The 19159-nt window shown below is 49.4% G+C and overlaps 1 protein-coding gene across 1 annotated transcript; it reads left to right on the top strand.

The window, feature by feature from the left end:
- The first annotated feature begins 417 nt into the window (after positions 1–417).
- On the top strand, positions 418–15791 carry LOC102086719 (zonadhesin). The gene is made up of 5 exons (XM_065077862.1): positions 418–676; positions 1096–2646; positions 7479–7638; positions 7794–7911; positions 12318–15791. Exons 1-5 carry the CDS (start codon positions 418–420, stop codon positions 12579–12581), a joined length of 2352 nt encoding a protein of 783 aa, XP_064933934.1. The 3' UTR covers positions 12582–15791.
- The last annotated feature ends 3368 nt before the right edge of the window (positions 15792–19159 follow it).

The raw sequence follows: 19159 nt of genomic DNA on the forward strand, positions 1-19159 counted from the left end.
GTCCTAATTCCCCCCAGATTTTACCCAAATTTCCCCGATTTCTCACCAATTCACTCCTGCTTTCCCCCCCTTTCCACCGTTTTTTCCCATTCCTCCGCAGTTTGCCCTCACTTCCCGCCCTCACTTCCCGCACTGCGCATGCCCAGCTCCCACCCGCGCGTCCGCCCTTACTCCCACCCTCACTTTTACTTTCTGCGCATGCGCGCCGTGCCACGCGCTGCCTCCACGCATGCGCCGCCGCTGTCGTGTCATAACTGCGCACGCGCAGCGGCTTTCCGCCATTTTTCCAGTCGGCTGCCGCGGCAAAGCGCCAATTAGCGCTCTTTACTAACTCTTCCTTCAGTATTGAACGCCCTCTACCCCTTAATTAAGCACTGGGTTTGCGTCGGGGTGAGGTTTTCAGCCCTCCGCAGGGAAATGGCGGAGCCGCGGCGGAGCTGGAGGTGGCGATACGAGGTAAAAAAAGGCTCGAAACGGGCTGAAAATGGCGGGTTTGGGGGACGCTCGGGTTGGTCCTTCAGCGGCCTTCCGCTCAGGCCACGCCCCCTTGCGCGCGGCGCCGCCTCCCTGTGCGAGCGCATCCGGGGCGACTCCTCCCACAATTCTTTGCGGCGCCCTCGACCTCTCCCGCCGCCCCCGCCGGGGTCTCCGGTCGCCATGGAGACGGGAGGGGCAGGTGCTGCGGGGTGTTGTGGGAAAGAGGGGGGTCTGTGGGGCGCTATGGGGCACTTGGTGGGCCTGGGAGCCACATATGGGTCCTTGGAGGGCACTTGGGGGTCTCTGTGGGGAACTGTAGGCGTCCCGGGACGAGGGGGCGGGGGCGGTTTGTGGGGCAGCTGTGGGTCTCTATGGGGCTCTTATGGGTCACTTTGGGGCTGGGGGGCTCTGTGAGTCACTTATGGGTCTCTGTGGGTCATTTACGGGTTGCTATGGGGCTCTTGGTGTCACTTGTGAGTCTATATAGGGCGCTTATGTGTCAGTATGAGGCACTTGGGGCAATCTGTGGGGCACTTATGGGTCCCTGTGGGAGCACTGGGGTTGATCTGTTGGTCCCTATGGGGCAGCTCCTCCCAACCTCCCCGCTCTCTCCCCCAGGACCCTCTGACCCCATCGAGGTCGAGGTCAAGTTCGCAGTGGGGCCCGAGATGGAGGCGGCACTGGCGGCACTGCTGACTGGGGGGCTGCCCCACACTCTGCCCCACATGCTGCCCCCCAGCCCCCCCTTCCGCGACTGCTACTTTGATGGCCCCGGCGCCCCCCTAGGCTTGCGGGACGTGTGGCTGCGGTACCGGCAGGGACAGGGCTGGCAGCTCAAGCTGCCCCATAGTGACCCACACAGGACTGGCAGTGACCCACAAGTGAGCAACAGCAACCCACAAGTGGCAGAGATTGACCCACAGGTGGCTGGGAGCACTCCACAAGTGAGCAACAGCAACCTACAAGTCACTGGAAGTGACCTACAAGTGACTGAGGGTGACCTTGAAGTGACGCACAGCGACCCACAAGTGACTGGGAGTAACCCACAAGTGGCTGAGAGTGACCCACACGTGACTGACAGTGACCTACCAGTGGCTGAGAGTGATGCACAGGTGAGCCAGAGTGACCTGCAGCCCCATAGCGACCCACAAAGGACCCACAGTGACCTACAAGTGGCTGACAGTGACATACAAGTGACCTACGGCAACCCCCAAGTGGCTGAGAGTGACCTACAAGTGACTGAGATTGACCCACAAGTGACCCAGAGTGACCTACAAGTGATTAATGAAGATGCACAAGTGACCTGCAGTGATCCACAGCTTCCCCACAGCAACCGTGAGCCCCCGCAGAACCCCCCCAAACCCCATAGTGACCCCCAACTGCCCCATAAACCCCCTGAGCTGCCCCATAGTGACCACCAAGCCCCCCAGAGTCCCCCCAATCCACCCCATACTAACCCTCAACTGCCTCATACTGACCCCCAAGTGCCCCATAACCCCCTTGAGCTGCCCCGTATCCCCTCCAAACCACCCTATACTGACATCCAAATGCCCCATAGCAACACCAAGCCATCCCATAACAACTCCAGACTGCCCCATAGTGACCCCCAAGTGGCCCATATTGATCCCAAATCCCCCTACAGTGACCCCCAAGTGCCCCATACCACCCCCAGACCACCACATACTGACCCCCAAGTGCCCTATACTGACCCCAAACTGCCCCATGACCTCCCCAGATCACCTCATAGTGCCCCGCAAGTCTCCCATAATCCCCCCAAACCACCTCATACTGAGCCCCAACCACCCCTTATTTCCCCCCAACCGCCCCACGTCTCCCCTCAAGTGCCCCATAGCGCTGCTCTCATGCCGCCCAGCACCGCGTACCGTGAGCTGTGGGGTGACCAGCAGGTCCTGCCCGTGCTCTGCTCCATCCTGGGGGTCCCGTCATGTCCGTGGGGCAGTGTGAGCGCCGCCCTGCGTCCCCTGGGCCTGCGCCCCACGGCGTCCTTCGTCACGTGGCGCCGGGGGGCAGGGCTGGGGGCAGGGCTGAGGGTGGAGCTGGACCAGACGGACTTTGGGTATGGGCTGGGTGAGCTGGAGCAGCTGGTGGGGACCCCGGAGGACGTCCCGGCAGCCAGAGACACCGTGGAGGGGCTGTGCAGGGCGCTGGGTGAGCCTGCAGGGGGCACTGTGGGGCACTTGGGGTCACTGTGGGGCAGTTTGGGGGGGCCTGTGGGGGATCATGGGTCACTGTGGGGCTGTGCAGGGCGCTGGGTGAGACTCCAGGGAGCACTGTGCAGCAGCTATGGGTCACTGTGGGGCTGTTATGGATCACTATGGGGCAGTTTGTGGGATATGGGGCAATTTGGAGGCACTTGGGGATCTCTATGACTCACTTATGGGTCTCTATGGGACACTGGGGGGTCACTATGGGGCAGCTTTGGGTCACTACAGGGCGCTCTGGGGTATTTATGGGGCACTTGGGGGCATTTATAGAGCACTTATAGGTCCCTGTGGGGCATTTATGGGTTTCTGTGAGGCACTTGGAGGTCACTGTGGAGCAGTTTGGGAGGGTTATCAGGCAACTGTGGGTAACTATGGGGGACTTATGGGTCACTATGGGGTGGTTTGGGGGGATATGGAGGTTTATGGGTCACTATGGGGCTGTGCCAGGTGCTGAGTAAGACTGTAACGGGCACTGTGGGGGTTATGGGGCAGTTATAGGGCACTAGGGGGATCTGTGGAACACTTAGGGGTCACTATGGTGCAGTGGTGCAGTTTGGGGGATTTTGGAGGGTCTGTGGGGCAGTTTGGGGTTGCTGTGGGGCACCTGGGAGGTCCAGGGAGCAGTTTTGGGAGCCTGGAGGTGGTTAGGGGGCACTTGGGGAAAACTATGGGGCTCTATGGGGCACTTATGGGTGGCTGTGGGGCAGTTGTGGGGGTTATGGGGCAGGTTTGCGTCTCTATGGGGCACTTTTGGGTCCTCAACTCTGACCCCGTGTCCTTCCCTCCCCCCGTGACCCCAGGGGCGGAGCCCGAGCGCCGTGTCCCCGGCAAATTGAGCGTGTTCCTGTCCCGGCGCCGCCCCCACTACTTCCGGCTGCTGCGGGGGGTGGGGCGGCTTGAGGGGGTGGGGCCCGAGCTGGGCGGGGCCGCGGAGATCCCGCCCCTCCCAGAGTAACCCCACCCCCAATAAACACGTGTTCTGGACAAGGTGGCGCCACGGTGCTGCATTTCCGCCACGTTTCCACCCCGAGACGGGAGGTGAATGTTCTGTCCAATGGGCTGCGGCCCCACAGGACCCGTGCTGCGAGGGGGCGGGGCCAGCAGGGGCAGAAACTCAACGGGGGGTGGAGCCCCCGGAGGGCAGGGCCTGAAGATGGGAGGGGCTTAAGAGGGTGTGCCATGGAGTGGGCAGGGTCACGGGGGTGGAGCCTCATGTGGAAGCTCAATGGAGTGGGTGTGGCCTCAGGGCTGCGTGACCTGGGACGGCGTGGCTGTGACCACACCCCTTCCCCCCCACCATGTGGTGGTGGTCATGGGTGAGATTCTGGCGAGACCCGGAGATGGACAGCAGGGTGTGATGTGTGTGTGTAACAGTGTGTGTGTTCGTGTGTAACAGTGGATGTGTGTGTGTAACAATGTGTGTGTTGGTGTGTAGCAGCGTGTGTTGTGTTTGTAACTGTGTGTGTGTCCGTGTGTAACAGTGTATGTGTCCATGTGTAACAGTGTGTCCGTGTGTAACAGTGTGTGTGTCTGTGTGTAACAGTGGATCGTGTGACAGTGTGTGTAACAGTGGAACCAGCATCACCCAACCTCCCCCTGTTCCCCAGTATAACCCGCCAGTCCCTCCCAGTTCCCCCCAGCACCAACCAGTCCATACTGGGAATGGTGCACACGCCGCCACCAACGACACCAGCGCGATGGCCACGCCCCTGCGCAGTCGGAGGGGGGACCCAGGCGTCCAGGACCCACAAGTGTGACCCATAACCACCCCTTGTGACCCATAGCTGTGACCCATAGTGACCCAGAATTGCCCAGGGACAGTAGGGCGGGGGGGACGCAGGTGTCCCAGGCTGTGGCTGAATGCAAAGCCCCCTCTCTCCCCCTCCCTCCTTCAATATGGAAGGCCAGACACATCTCCCTCTCTCTCTGCTGCTTGAGGCCAACAGCTTTTGTTTGGCCCCAGAGCCGCTGGCCAGGGCTGTTAAGAGAGAGGAGAAGGGAGCGCAGAGGCGCCAGGGAGCCGCTGGGTGCCCACGGCCAGTGTGGGGGATGCTTGGAGGCTTCAGGGGCACCCACAGCCAGAGTGGGGGTGCAGAGCAGCTTCTGGAATGCCCACAGTCAGATCTGATCAGGCTATAAAAACGGGATTCTCGTCGAGGCTCCGCCCCTTGTGTGGACCTTTTGGAGCACGAGCCAGATCTTGTGACCGAGAGCGCTCCCCCTTCGGCAGGACGGCCGCCTAAGGTGATCTCCTGGGACCGGGATTCCCCCCACGCTGCGCCACGTGGGTGAGTGATAAAATCTGTAATTCCTCGCAGGATCGCGAGTGCTCACTCCGTGCTTCGATATAAGCACGTGTATTTTCTTTAATTCCTTGCCAGATTCAGGCAAGTGTATACTTTTCCCGGAGTCAGGGACGGCTCTGGCATTGTTTTTGGTGAGCCATGTGTATGCACACCATGGATCCCCATTGTTATTATTTGCTGCACCTTGACTGATACTTGAACCTGTATTTAAGTCACTATTGGAGAGCTAAACCCCTCTCTTCCACCAGTTAATCTGCTGCACTTCTTTACCGAATAAAAGTTTGTTTGGACCCTGTTGTCCCCAAACTAACTTTGGGGTGCCTCCGTCACAGGGACCCATAAGTGTGTCCCACAACCCCCCCTTTGTGCCCCATAACCATCTCTGTGACCCATAATTGTGACCCATAAGTACCCAGGACCCATGGAGCAGGGGGGACCCAGGCGTCCAGGACCCACAAGTCTCACCTTTTGCACTAGCACCTCCCAGCCGTGGGGCTGCCCCACATGGCAGATGACCCCACTGACCCCCAGCCCCTCTCCCTGTAGCTGCCCCACAGCGGCTGCCACGTGTGGGGCGTGGCGGGAACTGAGAACAACAGAGGCCCCCGCGACCCCCAGCGCCTGCGACACCGCCAGTCGTTCCTGGGGGAAATGTGTGCAGGAGCTATGGGAGTGAGGGATCTATAGAGCTGGGGGTCTCTGAGGCACTGGGGGGGTCTATGGGGCAATGATGGGTCACTATGGGGGATTTATGGGTCGGTATGGGGCACTTGGGGGGCTCTGTGGCTCTGCGGTTGGAGGGAACTAGGAGCTACTGATGCCCATCGGGCCCCTTCGGGAGGTGTTCGGCAGCCTTCGGGTGGGTCCGGCTCTTCTTGGAACCGTTCGGGTCCCGTCGGGTGGTTTCAGCTCCGCTTGGGCGCCTTCGGGCGGGCTCGGCAGCGGCCGGGACTTGGGTCTCGTTCGGCTCCCGCTCGGCTCCGTTCGATTCCCGCTCGGCTCCCGCTCGGCTCCGTTCGATTCCCGCTCGGCTTTCTCTCGGCTCCGTTCGTTTCCCGCTCGGCTTTCGCTCGGCTCCGTTCGGCTCCCGCTCGGCTTTCGCTCGGCTCCGTTCGATTCCCGCTCGGCTTTCGCTCGGCTCCGTTCGTATCCCGCTCGGCCATCGCTCGGCTCCGTTCGGCTCCGCTCGATCCCTGCTCGTCTTTCGCTCGGTTCCGCTCGATCCCTGCTCGTCTTTCGCTCGGCTCCGTTCGGCTCTCGCTCGGCTCCGTTCGGCTCCCGCTCGGGTTCGCTCGGCTCCGTTCGGCTCCGTTCGATCCCTGCTCGTCTTTCGCTCGGCTCCGTTCGGCTCTCGCTCGGCTTCGTTCGGCTCCCGTTCGGCTCCCGCACTTTCCCACACCCTTTCACCCACTTTTAGTCACAGCCTGAGGCACGAACTTGGGGGTGGATCCCCGTAAGTTTTGGGGCTCCCAGAATGAACTGGCTCCGCTGCAGCTGCTGCTCCCGCCCAGAAGGCGCCATTTCACTGTCACCAGCTGTGGCTGCAGGAGGAGCCCCCTTGTTTTAACCATTATACGTTGAAAAAAGGGGCTTCATCTCACATAAACCCCTAAAATGGCAGAAGAGAGGGGACGCCCCCCCTCAGTTGAAGCCCCTAAAATGGTTGAAGAAAGGGACCCGCCTCAGTTTAAAGCCCTAAAATGGTGGAAAGTGGGTCTTTAAACCCCTAAAATGACTGAAACAAGGGACCTCCTCATTTTAAAGCCTTAAAATTACTGAAAGCAGGGACCCCACCTCATTTAAAACCCCTAAAATGACTGAAAGGGGGAATTCTGTTTCAGTTTAAGGCCTTAAAATGGGTCAAAAAAGGGATCCCACCTCACTTTAAACCATTAATATGGCCGAAAAGGACCCAATTCACTTTAAAGCCCTAATATCACTGGAAAAATGGACCCCACCTCGCTTTAAACTCCTGAAATGGTTGAAAAGAAGGACAACTCTCATTTTAAACCCCTAAAATGATAGAAAAAACGGACCCACCTCCGCTTTAAACCCCTAAAATTGCTGAAAAAATGAATCCCTCTCATTTTAAAGCCCTAAAATAACTGAAAAGTGGGACCCACCTCAATTTAAACCCTTAAAATGGCTGAAAATTGAGACCCCCCCTCACTTTAAACTGCTAACGTGACTGAAAAGAAGGGATCACATCTCACATCCCTAGAATTACTAAAAAGAGGGAGCCTCATTCACTTTAAACCCTTAAGATGGCTAAAGAAAAATTGATCTGCCTCATTTTAAACCCTTAAAACATTCAATAAAGAGACTCCCCTCCCCTCAGCCCCCCAAAATGGCAGGAGGGGGAACCCCCCTCCCCTCCAGCCTCACAAAATATGATTTTTTTAATCCTTTTTTTCTCATCAATGTCCGCTTTTGAGTTTTGATTTGTTTTTCTCTTTATGTCATCACGCAGGTCCCTGCCCCCTCGGCGCCACTGACTGCGGCTCCCTGCCCACGTCCCACAGGCCGGACACCATTTTGTGCTGCTTCTTCCTCCCTCTCCTCACATTCTGCATCTTCCTCAGCTTGATTCTCCAGCCACCATCTCCAGCCACCCCTTCCCCTGTCCCCGGGTGAGGAGGGTCCCTGTGCCAGATCACAGCTGTGCCCCGCGGGTCTGTGTCAGTCTGGAAAGTTACCGTACGGCTCTGTAGCGTGTGTGTGTGTGTGTGTGCGCCTGGGAAACCTCGTGCTGTAAGAGCTGTCAGACACCGATGTGTTCTCTTAGGTGGAGGACAGGCGAGAGACTGGAGCCACAGCAGAGAAAGGGAGGAAAGGACAGACAGACACAGACAGACGGGCCTGAGCTCCACAACTTGCCTGGCCGTGCACTGAGCAGAGCTCTGGTGAGTCCTGGCCCCTTGGAGTCATGTCACCTCTTTTGTGTCCCAGTCCTTTCCTGCCCCCTCCTCTTTCTGTCTGTGTAATTTTTCCCACTTCCATGTACCTCTCTTACTCTCTATTATTGTGCTCTGTTCCCTGTTCCCCCTTTCTCTTTTCTCCAAGACTCTCCCTTTCTATGCCATCCTGACTCTCGCTTTGCTTTCCTTAACACCCTTCTTTCCTGCTCCCTATGCCTCTTTTTTCTGTCTTCCTCTACTCTGCAGACCATAGTGGCTTTTTCCTTCTCTACATCTTTGTTCTGATCTGCATCCCTCTCTTTTCTGCCATAATCTCTCTGACCTCTCCCCTGTCTTTTGATTCTTTCTGCCTGTATGTTCTGCTCTCTGCCCTTGTTTTCTCCTCTCCCTCATTCCTTCTGCTTCTCTTTCTCTCTCACTCTTTGCTGCTTTTTTCTGTTCACTGTCACTATGTTTTTCATTCTGTATCCCACTGTCCCTGTCCTTCTTCCTGTTCATCTCTTCTCTCTCTGTCTCTCTCTGCTGCTTCCTCACCATTTCCCCCCTCCTTCTCCATCTCTCTGCAGGGTTCCTGACACCTTTCTCTGTATCTCCATCCCTCTGTGCTGCTCACCATCCCTGGTTTTATATTCATCTATCTCTATCTTTATCTCTGTCTCTGTCTCTGTCTCTGTCTCTCTATCTCATCTGTTTTTGTCTGTCGCTCTGTCCTGCTCCCTGCCCCATCATTTCTCATTATAACCCTCTGTCTAGTTCCCTGCCCCTCATCTTTTTTTCTCCCTCTCCATCTTGCTGCCCACCCCAGGCTCTTTTCCCAATCTCTGTCCTGCCTCCAGCCCTCATTTTTCTTTCTCTTTCTCTTTCTCTTTCTCTTTCTCTTTCTCTTTTCTCTTTTCTCTTTCTCTTTTTCTCTTTCTCTTTTCTCTTTTCTCTTTTCTCTTTTCTCTTTTCTCTTTTCTCTTTCTCCCTCTTGCAGCCTATTTTCCTCTTTCACAGCTGCTGCTTCTTCCATCTTTGTCCACATCCCTGTCCCTTTTTCCTTCTTGCCATCTTTTCTTTTTTCCCTTCCCTTCCCTTCCCTTCCCTTCCCTTCCCTTCCCTTCCCTTCCCTTCCCTTCCCTTCCCTCCCTTCCCTTCCCTTCCCTTCCCTTCCCTTCCCTTCCCTTCCCTTCCCTTCCCTTCCCTTCCCTTCCCTTCCCTTCCCTTCCTTCCCTTCCCTTCCCTTCCCTTCCCTTCCCTTCCCTTCCCTTCCCTTCCCTTCCCTTCCCTTCCCTTCCCTTCCCTTCCCTTCCCTTCCCTTCCCTTCCCCTCCCCTCCCCTCCCCTCCCCTCCCCATTTTTCTTCTCTCCATCTCTTTGTCCCACTGATCACCACGATTGTTTATTTCTTTCAGTACTATCCTGTCCCCTGTTCCTTTGCCCTTTCTCTGTCACTCTGTCCTGCTCTCTGTGTATTTTTTTAATTTCTTCATCTCAGTCCTGCAGCCCATCACTAGTTTTCTTTTCTTCCACCCCTTTGTCCTGCTCCCTGCCCCTGTCTTTGTCTTTCCTTCCCTTTGTTCTGCTGTTTCCCCTCTTGCTCCAGCTCTCTGTCCCACTCCCTGCCCCTCTCATTCCCTCTGTTTCTTTGTCCTTCTCCCTGTCTGTCCCCCACTCTGTTTTTCTGTCCTACTCCCTCTGTACTTTTTAGACTGTCTCTGTCACTCTGTCCTGCTCCCTGTCACTTTCATTTCTCACTCCATCTCTTTCCTGCTACCACAGCCCAGGTTTTTTTACCTCTATCTGTGCCCTGCTGCTGGTTTCTTGTTTCTGCTGTTTTTCCCTTTGTGCTGCCTCCCTGACTCTTTTTTCTCTCTCTTTGTTGCCCTGTCCTGCTCCTTGTCTTTGTGTTTCTCTGACCATTCATGTCCTGCTCCCTTTCCTTCTTTTTCTCTTCCTGTCCCATGTCCTTCTTCCCCTTCCCCTTCCCCTTCCCCTTCCCCCTGATTCTTTCTCCACCTCTCTCCTGTTCCCTGCTCTTTTTTTCCTCTCACTGTCCCTCTCTCCTGTTTCCTCTCCCCATCTTTTCTGTCTTTATTCTTGTCCCACTGTCTGTCCCATTTTTTCTGGCAATAGACCCCTGTCCAGCTGGCTCTGCCTTTTATTTGTCCTCTCTTTCTCTTTCCTGCTCCTCAACCCTCTTTTTCTCCAGGTTATGGCTGCTTTTTTTTTGCCATTTCCAGTCTCCATCCCAATCTTACCTTCACTTGATTTATCAGTTCGTTTGTTCTGTTCCTTGTCCTTCGTTTTCTCTCTCCATATGTACATAGAACCATAGAATCGTTTAAGTTGAAAAACACCTTTCAGATCATCAAGTCCAACCATTCACTGCCAAATCCACCACTAAATTTCATCTCTAAGCACCATCTATACACATCCTGCAGCGCACGACTGCTTGGATGCCATGGAAACACCAGTGTCAGACCCAAAGGATCTGTTTGTGTCAGAGGTTTATACCTTCCCCATCCTTGAGCTCCTCCTCTCTTTAGTAGCAATATTATAACAAGTGCAGTTTGTTCTCCCTCTGCAGCAGGAATAATTTTGCTGGCCTGTGTGCACTCACATGAACCACCCACAGCTCCACCATTTTAGTCACTCTTGAAATGAGCAACAACAGAACGCTAAGAACTGTCTCTTGCTTAACACATTGCATGTGAGAAAGTGCTTTAAAAGCAAGTGTTGTCTAGCATGCTTTCATTAGGCTTTTAGTTAATACGTTTTACTGACATGAATCACTGAACCAAGAAAATGAATGGTGCCATCGACAGTTAGAGCATAAGAACAACACTTCATCTGGTTTAAGATTAGAGAATTGACATCCAGCCATCCAGACAAGACCTTCCCTTCAGATCTTATCTGGTCACCTCCACTTGCTCTCAGTAACTCTTGCACAAGATCCCAGGGAGTGTAAGTACTGCAGATTTCTAGGGACGTAAAATTACTGGTATTAGATATGTATATTTTCTTAAATTGATTGCCGCAGCATTCTGGTTTTCACTGTCACTTTAGCCATTGAACAGAGTATAGTTATAGGGCCTTGTTCTGGGAAATTATTCTAATCAGAGGCTTGAAGTATAAACTAAAAATGTAGCTGCAGACTCTCTCTGGCACAGCAGTAACATATTTCAGTGGACAAGCGGGAGAAGATAACAGTTGACATGTGAGCATGAGGAAAAACCCTTTTAAGCTGTCATAGTTGAGATGAACAAACGACATAGACAAAGTTCTTATGTACAAACAGCAGTCTCCATTTATTGCCACAAACGCCTTTTTATATAGTTTTTACCAGCTCATGTCTTTTTGCTATTGGTTACAGGCTGCAATAGTAACATATCATTGGCTAATTTTGCTGTCGTCAGTGTTATTCTTCTACTCCATTCTACACCTTAATATCTTCAAGGTCAGTCTCTGTTCCCATACCCTCCGTCAGGGAATCCACGGACCTACCGTAGTCCCCCACAATTCCCCCTTTTTGTTTTTCAGCTAGCCATAGAACTTTCATGGATTTTTCTACTGTACGTTGTACACATTGTAAGATACAAGGGACAAGCATTAATTTTACTAATACAACCATCAATAGAACTAGGCCATTTTTTATTAAATCCTTAATCCATCCTGTAGTACCCCCAACCATTCAAGCATTCACCTAAACCCCAGTCTTCGTAAGTTAAGTTCTTGGTCATATCATCTAGCCTTCTAATTATTTCTTGAATTGATTCGGAATGATCAGACAAGTTCATACAACACATCCCATCAAAATCTTCACATCCATGTTCTTGAGCTAATAACAAAAAGTCTGTTGTGGCTCTGTTCTGCAGTGTGGCATGTCTTACAGAATCTACATCTAACAAAAGTCCACTTAAAGCCTTAGAAGTTCTGTTAGTTTGGTTAACTAGCCAGCATCCTTATTTTTCTAAAGTATTTAAAGCTTTTGCTGTGCCAACACCAGGTACAAAAGATCCTAAAACTCTTAACCCTGATCCCCAAAAATCTGCATCATCATCACATTTTGAATCATATACACGCAAAAAAGCGTTTTTCCCGTCTTGCTCTTCTGTGATCTATTGTCATAGATACATTGGGTGTTAAGGGAGTTAATACTCCCAAAATACACAGTCCTCCAACAGCATTAGAAGGAATTCCTGGCCAGGCCCTATCTCCGCAGAACAAGAATACACTGTACGGGAGTTTTCTGGGTCACTGTCCCACATTATCAGTGGCACTCCTTGGACTATTCTGCGAGGCGTTACACCATCGAGTTTCATTTCTATAGTCAACAAGGGCAGCATTAACATTTTGGAGTTTTATCCATTCATGCTCTTGCATATTGTTCTGACACTTTTCACAAACCAGGTTGATACAAGCGTCCATGGGCACAGATCCCAGCAATTCCAGTTCCTGTGGTTCAGTATCTGCTTCTGGGAGGCGATTGATCCAAAGTGCTGTGTTGGTATTATTACAGTTCGTTGCAATGCTTCTGCACCAACCACTGTTTTGAAACGGTTGTGTGATGCTGCTGTAGTCATCAAGGGGGATGCCAACCAAGCAAGTGTGGAACGAGTTTTCTGGAGATGCCATAGCCAGGCATATGGAGTCCTGGCCAGTCATGTTGGCTAAAGTACTCCACATGTTAATCTTTGATTGAGAGGGAAACCAAAAAGCATTGCTTATGTCCAACAATACTAGGACAATGTTTATTACACATTGTGTAATACCCACAACGTCGTTGAAATGCTGTACAGATGATCAGAGAGGCTATGTTATGTTGTCCCAAAGGGTTGGGACTAGTCAATTTTGGATCACTCCCCGTTGTTGTCGTCTAGCTGTATGTCAGGTAGCAAATCAGTTTCACCACCAGGTGCCGCTTCTGTTTCTTCAGCTGTTTGTTTGAGCTTCTTCAGGAACCGTCTGACACAACATGCGGCACCCACTGCGAACCTTGTTCTGTAACAACACAAACATAACCTCGACCCCATGTTATCAATTGATGTGGCCCTTCCTATTGACCGTTAAGTAGTGATTTGACCATAACTAATTTAGGTTCTATCAGATTGAGCACGGTTTTGGGCCATACTTGCAAAGTGTTTCATCACGGGGAATTTGGGCTGCATCACTTAGATATAAGTGATTCATCACGTACAGTGCTTTTGACAATCAGTTTGGGGGTGTTTTCCCTACTTCTCCCCCACCTCCCCTTTTTTATTTTTAAATAAAATAAAATAAAAAAACAGTTCAGAATCAGATACTTGTGTTGGACCTTGACTACGTACTCAGAATCACTATTCAAATTCAGAGGTTCCTCCTTAAAAAGCTCTAAGTAATGTAAAGCTGCATCAAGTTCTGCTAATTGGGTTGAACCTTCAATAATTTGTACAGAATGATGCCAATCGTTATCTTCACACCAGACCACTACAGCTTTATGAGACTGCCCAGAACCATCAACAAAAACCGTGCGAGCGTGTAGGATCAGACCAAATACAAGTATGGTCTGTGACCTGATGTTAAAGACTTGCAGGTTCTGCAGCAATTTACATTTATGCATGCCAAAAGCTGTGCTGTTAAGAAAACCAGCTAGTGCAATTTACAAGAATATACAAATAAAAAAAATCAAAATTAGATTTCACAAATGGTACGTATCTGACAAAGGATCATGGCCTATTAAAACTTAAATTCATTCCCTGCATTGTTTGATCAGAGTAACAATTGGTATATGAGTCTGTTAGCATTCTCATCATGCTGTCCCACAATAGCCACAGGTTGTTTCTATGTTGTAGCTATAAATAGACAAACCTGCAAGTCCAATTGAATGCAGTCAGCCTGTGAGGTTGCCATAAATTTATTCGCCAAAGTTTCTAACTCCATTTTTGGCTGTCATATTTATTGGATATTGTTTTCCCTTACCAGATCGAAGTCCTGTTTCAGTTCTATCCATGTAGTGTTGCCTTTACCAATACTTCAGCTGCCAAATCTAGTGGAAACACAGCATTCAACATTTCCTTGGAGTTTTCTGACTTGCACAAGCAGATCTGCACTATCCAAGCAGCTTCTTGTGGGACGTGCAACTAAACAGAATTCTCAGAAAACATTATTTGAGCTTACAATTTACTTAACAAATCTTGACCCAAGAGAGGTAAAGGGCTTTCTGGTAAATACGAGAATTCAGCTGTCAACACTTTGTTCAAATTTGGCATTCCACTGGTTTCAAAAACGGCCTTTCTTTCATTTTCTCCCATGACCTCAAAAACTAGCACGGTGAATTTACTAAGAAGTCTCTTACAACCAGTTACCACAGAATACCACAGTCTATTAAATTTCACCCTCAGACTCCTCCATTCAGTATTACAGTTCTCTAGCAGCAACATTGCTGGGGGGAATGGGGGCCAATAAAGCCCCACTTTCTCCGCATTAGCAGTGGGCAGCCCGGTTGTTGTTGGGGGGTTTTTTGGTTGTTGTTTTTTTCTTCTTTGTCTCTTGCTGCAGTTCAGACACAGCCAAGGCCACGCAGGTGGCGTAATCGCTGGTGCCAAGTGGGAGCTGTCAGACCCTGACAGACTCCTCGGTTACAACGAGCTGAGTTTATCTTGCAGCTTGACACAGGCCTGAAATTGATGTTGAAGCACAAGCCTGGGATGTTTTGCTTTTTTGTTTTTCCTTTTCGTTCCAGCCATAATACACTTTATATGCAATTCCAAGTAGCTCAGCAATAGTTACATTCCTTAGCTCCATTTACCTTTTACAATTTCTTACAGAAGCCAATAAACAGCATGTTAACCATCTATCCATTATTTTCACTTTCCTAGATCCAAATCTGTTCCTATTCTAGCAGCTTTTAAATACAACCTCTCCCAAGTTCACATCCATCATAACATTTCATTTTCTTTCCCCTGTCTCCAACTAGCACATAAATTCAGTGCGAATCAGAGTTTAACAACTAAAATTCTTTTCTGGTCTCAAAATTATTAGACAACAATAAGAGCAAATTAACTTACAGTACTGTACTTCATCCCGTTTTTTCCAAAGTTCTGCAGAACAACATTAATTGCAATACAGCACTATAACTCAGACCACAAAGTTACTCTGATGTGTAAGGATGCATTCTAAGTGGGAGCAAGGTGGTACTTTAGTAGCGGAACTGGTTCCCATTTTGTAATTATGTCCCCAAACAAAATTCTTTTGGTACCAAATATAAATATGCAAACTAAAATACTGAGCTCAGATATGAAAACTGAACACCAAATTTAAATATGCAGATGGATCACAGTTACACTTATTCAAGACAACATCTCGATTTTGGCATTGCACCTTTGAACCGCTCACTGCTCAGCCGGGTGGAGGCACCGCTGGGTGTCCCTGACAAAACAGGTCAGAGTGGCTGGAGCCCCATCGGCACCCGCCCCCCCCGCTGCCCTAGCAAGCTGGACTGGGCAACGCTTTTATTAGGGTCTCATCTGGTGCGCAACTGTTATCCCAAAACCAGGATTCTTTACCTACTGTGCATACAAAAGAGCCAAGTTCAATACACCAAGATGAGACACAGCGTATCACAGAGTTGCGCAAGTCTGGATGTTGGAATAAAACTAGCATGTTAGAAAGAAAAGTAACAGCTATTGCACACACGATTTTATAACCACATTCACGCAGTAAAGAACAAAGTTACTCATGGTCTTCTGTATTATCACAAAAAGCACATTTTGAGTCCATGGATTCTCATGATTTAACAGTCTGTGAACTTACTGTACCGTATAACAGACAAAGATGTATTAAAACTGTAATATGCTTAAACAGATATGTACAAAGAAAACTGGTTAATAAAGAAAACATCTGTGACTGCTGTGTTATCAGGTTGTTTTTTTTTCTCTCTTTCTCCTTTTTTAAAATTTTTTTTCCTTTTTTTTTCTTTTTTTTCTTCTCACTTTAAAAACAACATTAATTGCAACAAAGTGTTATACTTAAAGGTACTTAAGGGTTCTATTCTGCGGCCAGTTTTCCCAATCATCTAACTTATACAGCAGCCACCACTGATTTAAATATTTCACAAGATCCTCTTTCCTCATATTTCCAAGTGCTTTCCTATATTTTAAAACACCTCTCAATACTGATTTTTTAGGAACAGGACTGAAAACAGTCATTTCCGACCCCATCTTGTAAGTAAAACCATGAGAAGAGGGAGGAGCGGAGGAAGCACAGGGCTGTTTGCAGCGCGAGTGGGAAACGTGGGGAGAAGGTTTATGATGCACTTACACAATCAATACCACAAAGAAGCAACTGTAACAACAACCAGTAAAACAACTCACATTCCTGACAAGCTGCTTGATTTTCAGAGTGGCGACACACAGAAACACACAGTACGTACTGTAAAACTCGCAGATAACACGTTGATAGCAAACATTTGCATTCTCTACTGCTAATTTCAACACTAGTGCATCCTTAGCTTCTAAGTTTTCAACGTGCTTATTGATGGCCTCTTGAAGATCATCAATAAACTGCATGTAATTATCATTGGGACCCTGTTTAATAGTCATAAATTATTTGGCTGCTTTGTGGTTTCAGGCAGCTTTATCATAGCTTGGTATGCAAGGTCTGCTGACAGCCTCAGGATTTCAGAAACTAATCGTGCCTGTAATTGTGGTGTGCCAATTAGTGTCTCTTCCAAGAGTTCGGGGATACCTGCTCTTTTCAACAGATTCCCATCATTTCATCCTAAATGATCTATAGCTGTTACATTGCATAGGTCTAATTTTGTTTGCATCTTTCATGGTTTTTATCTGATCTTGGGGCAACACATACACATACTCCTTTTCCTTTTAAATTTTTAAGAGAATGCTGCAGACCCTCATCCTCATCATCAGATAACGTGAACTTGAACAGTGCTGGAGAATCATTAGGAACAGGAGGGTTCAGAACAGTGCACATTTTTCTTACAAATCTAGCCCAGGGAAGCCATCCCCCACCGCTGTCTCTGCCTGTTCCCGTTGCTCTTTTAATCCTCTCAAAGTCTCTAGCAACAAGTGCCATGTCGTTTGCCAGTTCAGTTGTTTCTTTGGTTCCTCGGGTAGTGCTTTGCCTCATAGTAACATCTTTCATAAAGTCAGTTCCAGAAGGCTAACACCCCGCTTCTTCAGAAGCAACTTCCATGTAAATAATATAGTACCCTCTTCTTTAGAGAGGTTCTCTCCCATGTTCACAGTGGCTCACCTAACACTCCAGGTGTTGGTGACTCTTCAATGATCCGGATCTACAGCAGCTTTCCCCGCTGCTCTCTCAGCTGCACCGGGCTCTGTCTCCACGGCTCAACACTGGCTGTCACTGGTTTCAAAAAACGGCCTTTTAGACCAATGTGTTCACTTTGTGATTCAATAGATTCATTATTCTACCAAAGGTTTTAAAGAATAGGCAATTGAAATCGAGAATATGTTGTTCTCCAGCAAAGGGGGATTCCTTCCCCGGAAGTGTTAATTGTGGTTGTCCTGGTTTTGTTAAAAAACAAGTTTCTCGTTTAGTGAATTTTGCCTGTCAGCTAAAGCCGCATTTAGCTGCATTTTCCTGAAGAACCAGATACATGTTTTGGTAAACCTAGCAATGGAATGCAAACTTATTGATAAGCACGAATGGACATCTCGCGAGAGGGACAACGAGAAACTGGTGACCGAGAAACTGGTGACCAAGGAACTGACCAACTGTGTATAACATTCCATTCACGTGAATACTTGATATAAAAGTGGGAGATCACAAGGATCTCATCCCTTTTCCTTATGGCCGACATTAGGAGAGGACCTTGCGAGTCGTCCCTGCGAACTGAGGCCAGTGACAGACTGAATCCAGCTCCGGTTGGCTGCAGAGTCCAGTCCAGGACTTGGGGTGCGGCTCTGCAGTTGCTGAGACTTTCAAGATTGGTTTTGTATATTTTGTATTATTTTCTCTATTCTTATTAGTAGCATTAGTAACACATTTTTAATTTTCCCAGCTCTCTTCTCTCTGTCCTTCTTTCCCTCCCGATCACCTGTCCTGAGTGGGAAGGGGGGAGAGGGAGGGGCAAAAGGGGAAAGTGGGCGGGGAGAGAAAGTTAACAATACATCTGCCAGGGTTTTATTGTCACCCTGCAATCTAACCCTCGACAGTGGTTAAACACACTGGCTCATTTTGTGGAAGTCAGTGTTTTTGCTCTTTTTTTTTTTTTTTTTTACTCTGTCTATGGTCACAGCAATTATGCATCTGAGTGAAAAGATGAGGCTGCTTCCCAGTGGGACCTTAAACACCCTTCACTTTTCAGCAGAGGTGACCCCACTTGTTCAAACCTTTTCTAACCTCAAACGTTTTTCTGAGTCTCTTATGACTCTAAGAGAGGCAGAAACGTGCTGGAATCCACCAGGTCCGTTGTAAGAACAAGTGATCCAGGCTGGCAGTAAAAAGCAGAGATCTGAACAAAAGCCCTCGCAAGCTTTTGTAAAACAACAAAACCAACCCAACCTTGAATAATGTCTTTCTACAGTTCCTTGTGTAGAATACTGTATTTATAGAGATTAATATAGAGTGGTGTACAAGTGTTCATACCTTTCTGGATAGCTGTAACTAGGCTACTGTATAACTGTTATTCCTCATAGGTTCGCAGGCTTTTTCTAACCCTGCTCACTGATAGAAATTGTGGGTGAACGTTTGGGTTATGTGTGTTTGTTTTTTCAAAGGGAATCAAGGTGGTTTCCAAAACCATTCAGCTCACTGGAGCAGTGCTCCTCTGTAGGGTCATCTCCTTCATCGCACGGCGATAGAAAACTATCGCTGTCTTCCCCTCCACAAATCTCAAAACTTGCCACATCTAAACGGGCCTCCCAGTCCAGAGCTGCTGCCTTGGTGTGTCTAAAACCCTGGGAGCTGGCAGCAAAGGTGGAGGTTCCAAAAGGGAGGAGTTAGTCCGTGTCATGTCCTGCTTCACCCCCTGTGCCTCCATTTATTCCTTCAGGAAAACAAAGCCTGACAACCTGTTTGCAGGCCTCTTTAATTAGGCCCTAAAACCAAGTGTCAGGACTTCTAGGAACTTTAAATTTAAAACGTTTGGTTACAAACTGCTTGACATTATCCTTATCAAACCAAAACAACCTACAGAGATGTCGGTGTTGTCAACTGTACAGTTCTTGACAACCTTGATAGAATTATTGCGCGCTACAGGACGGAAAGGCAACTTGCCTGGGTATTTTTTC

Source organism: Columba livia, chromosome 12 (genome assembly GCF_036013475.1).
Source record: "Columba livia isolate bColLiv1 breed racing homer chromosome 12, bColLiv1.pat.W.v2, whole genome shotgun sequence".
Classification (NCBI taxonomy): Eukaryota; Metazoa; Chordata; class Aves; order Columbiformes; family Columbidae; genus Columba; species Columba livia.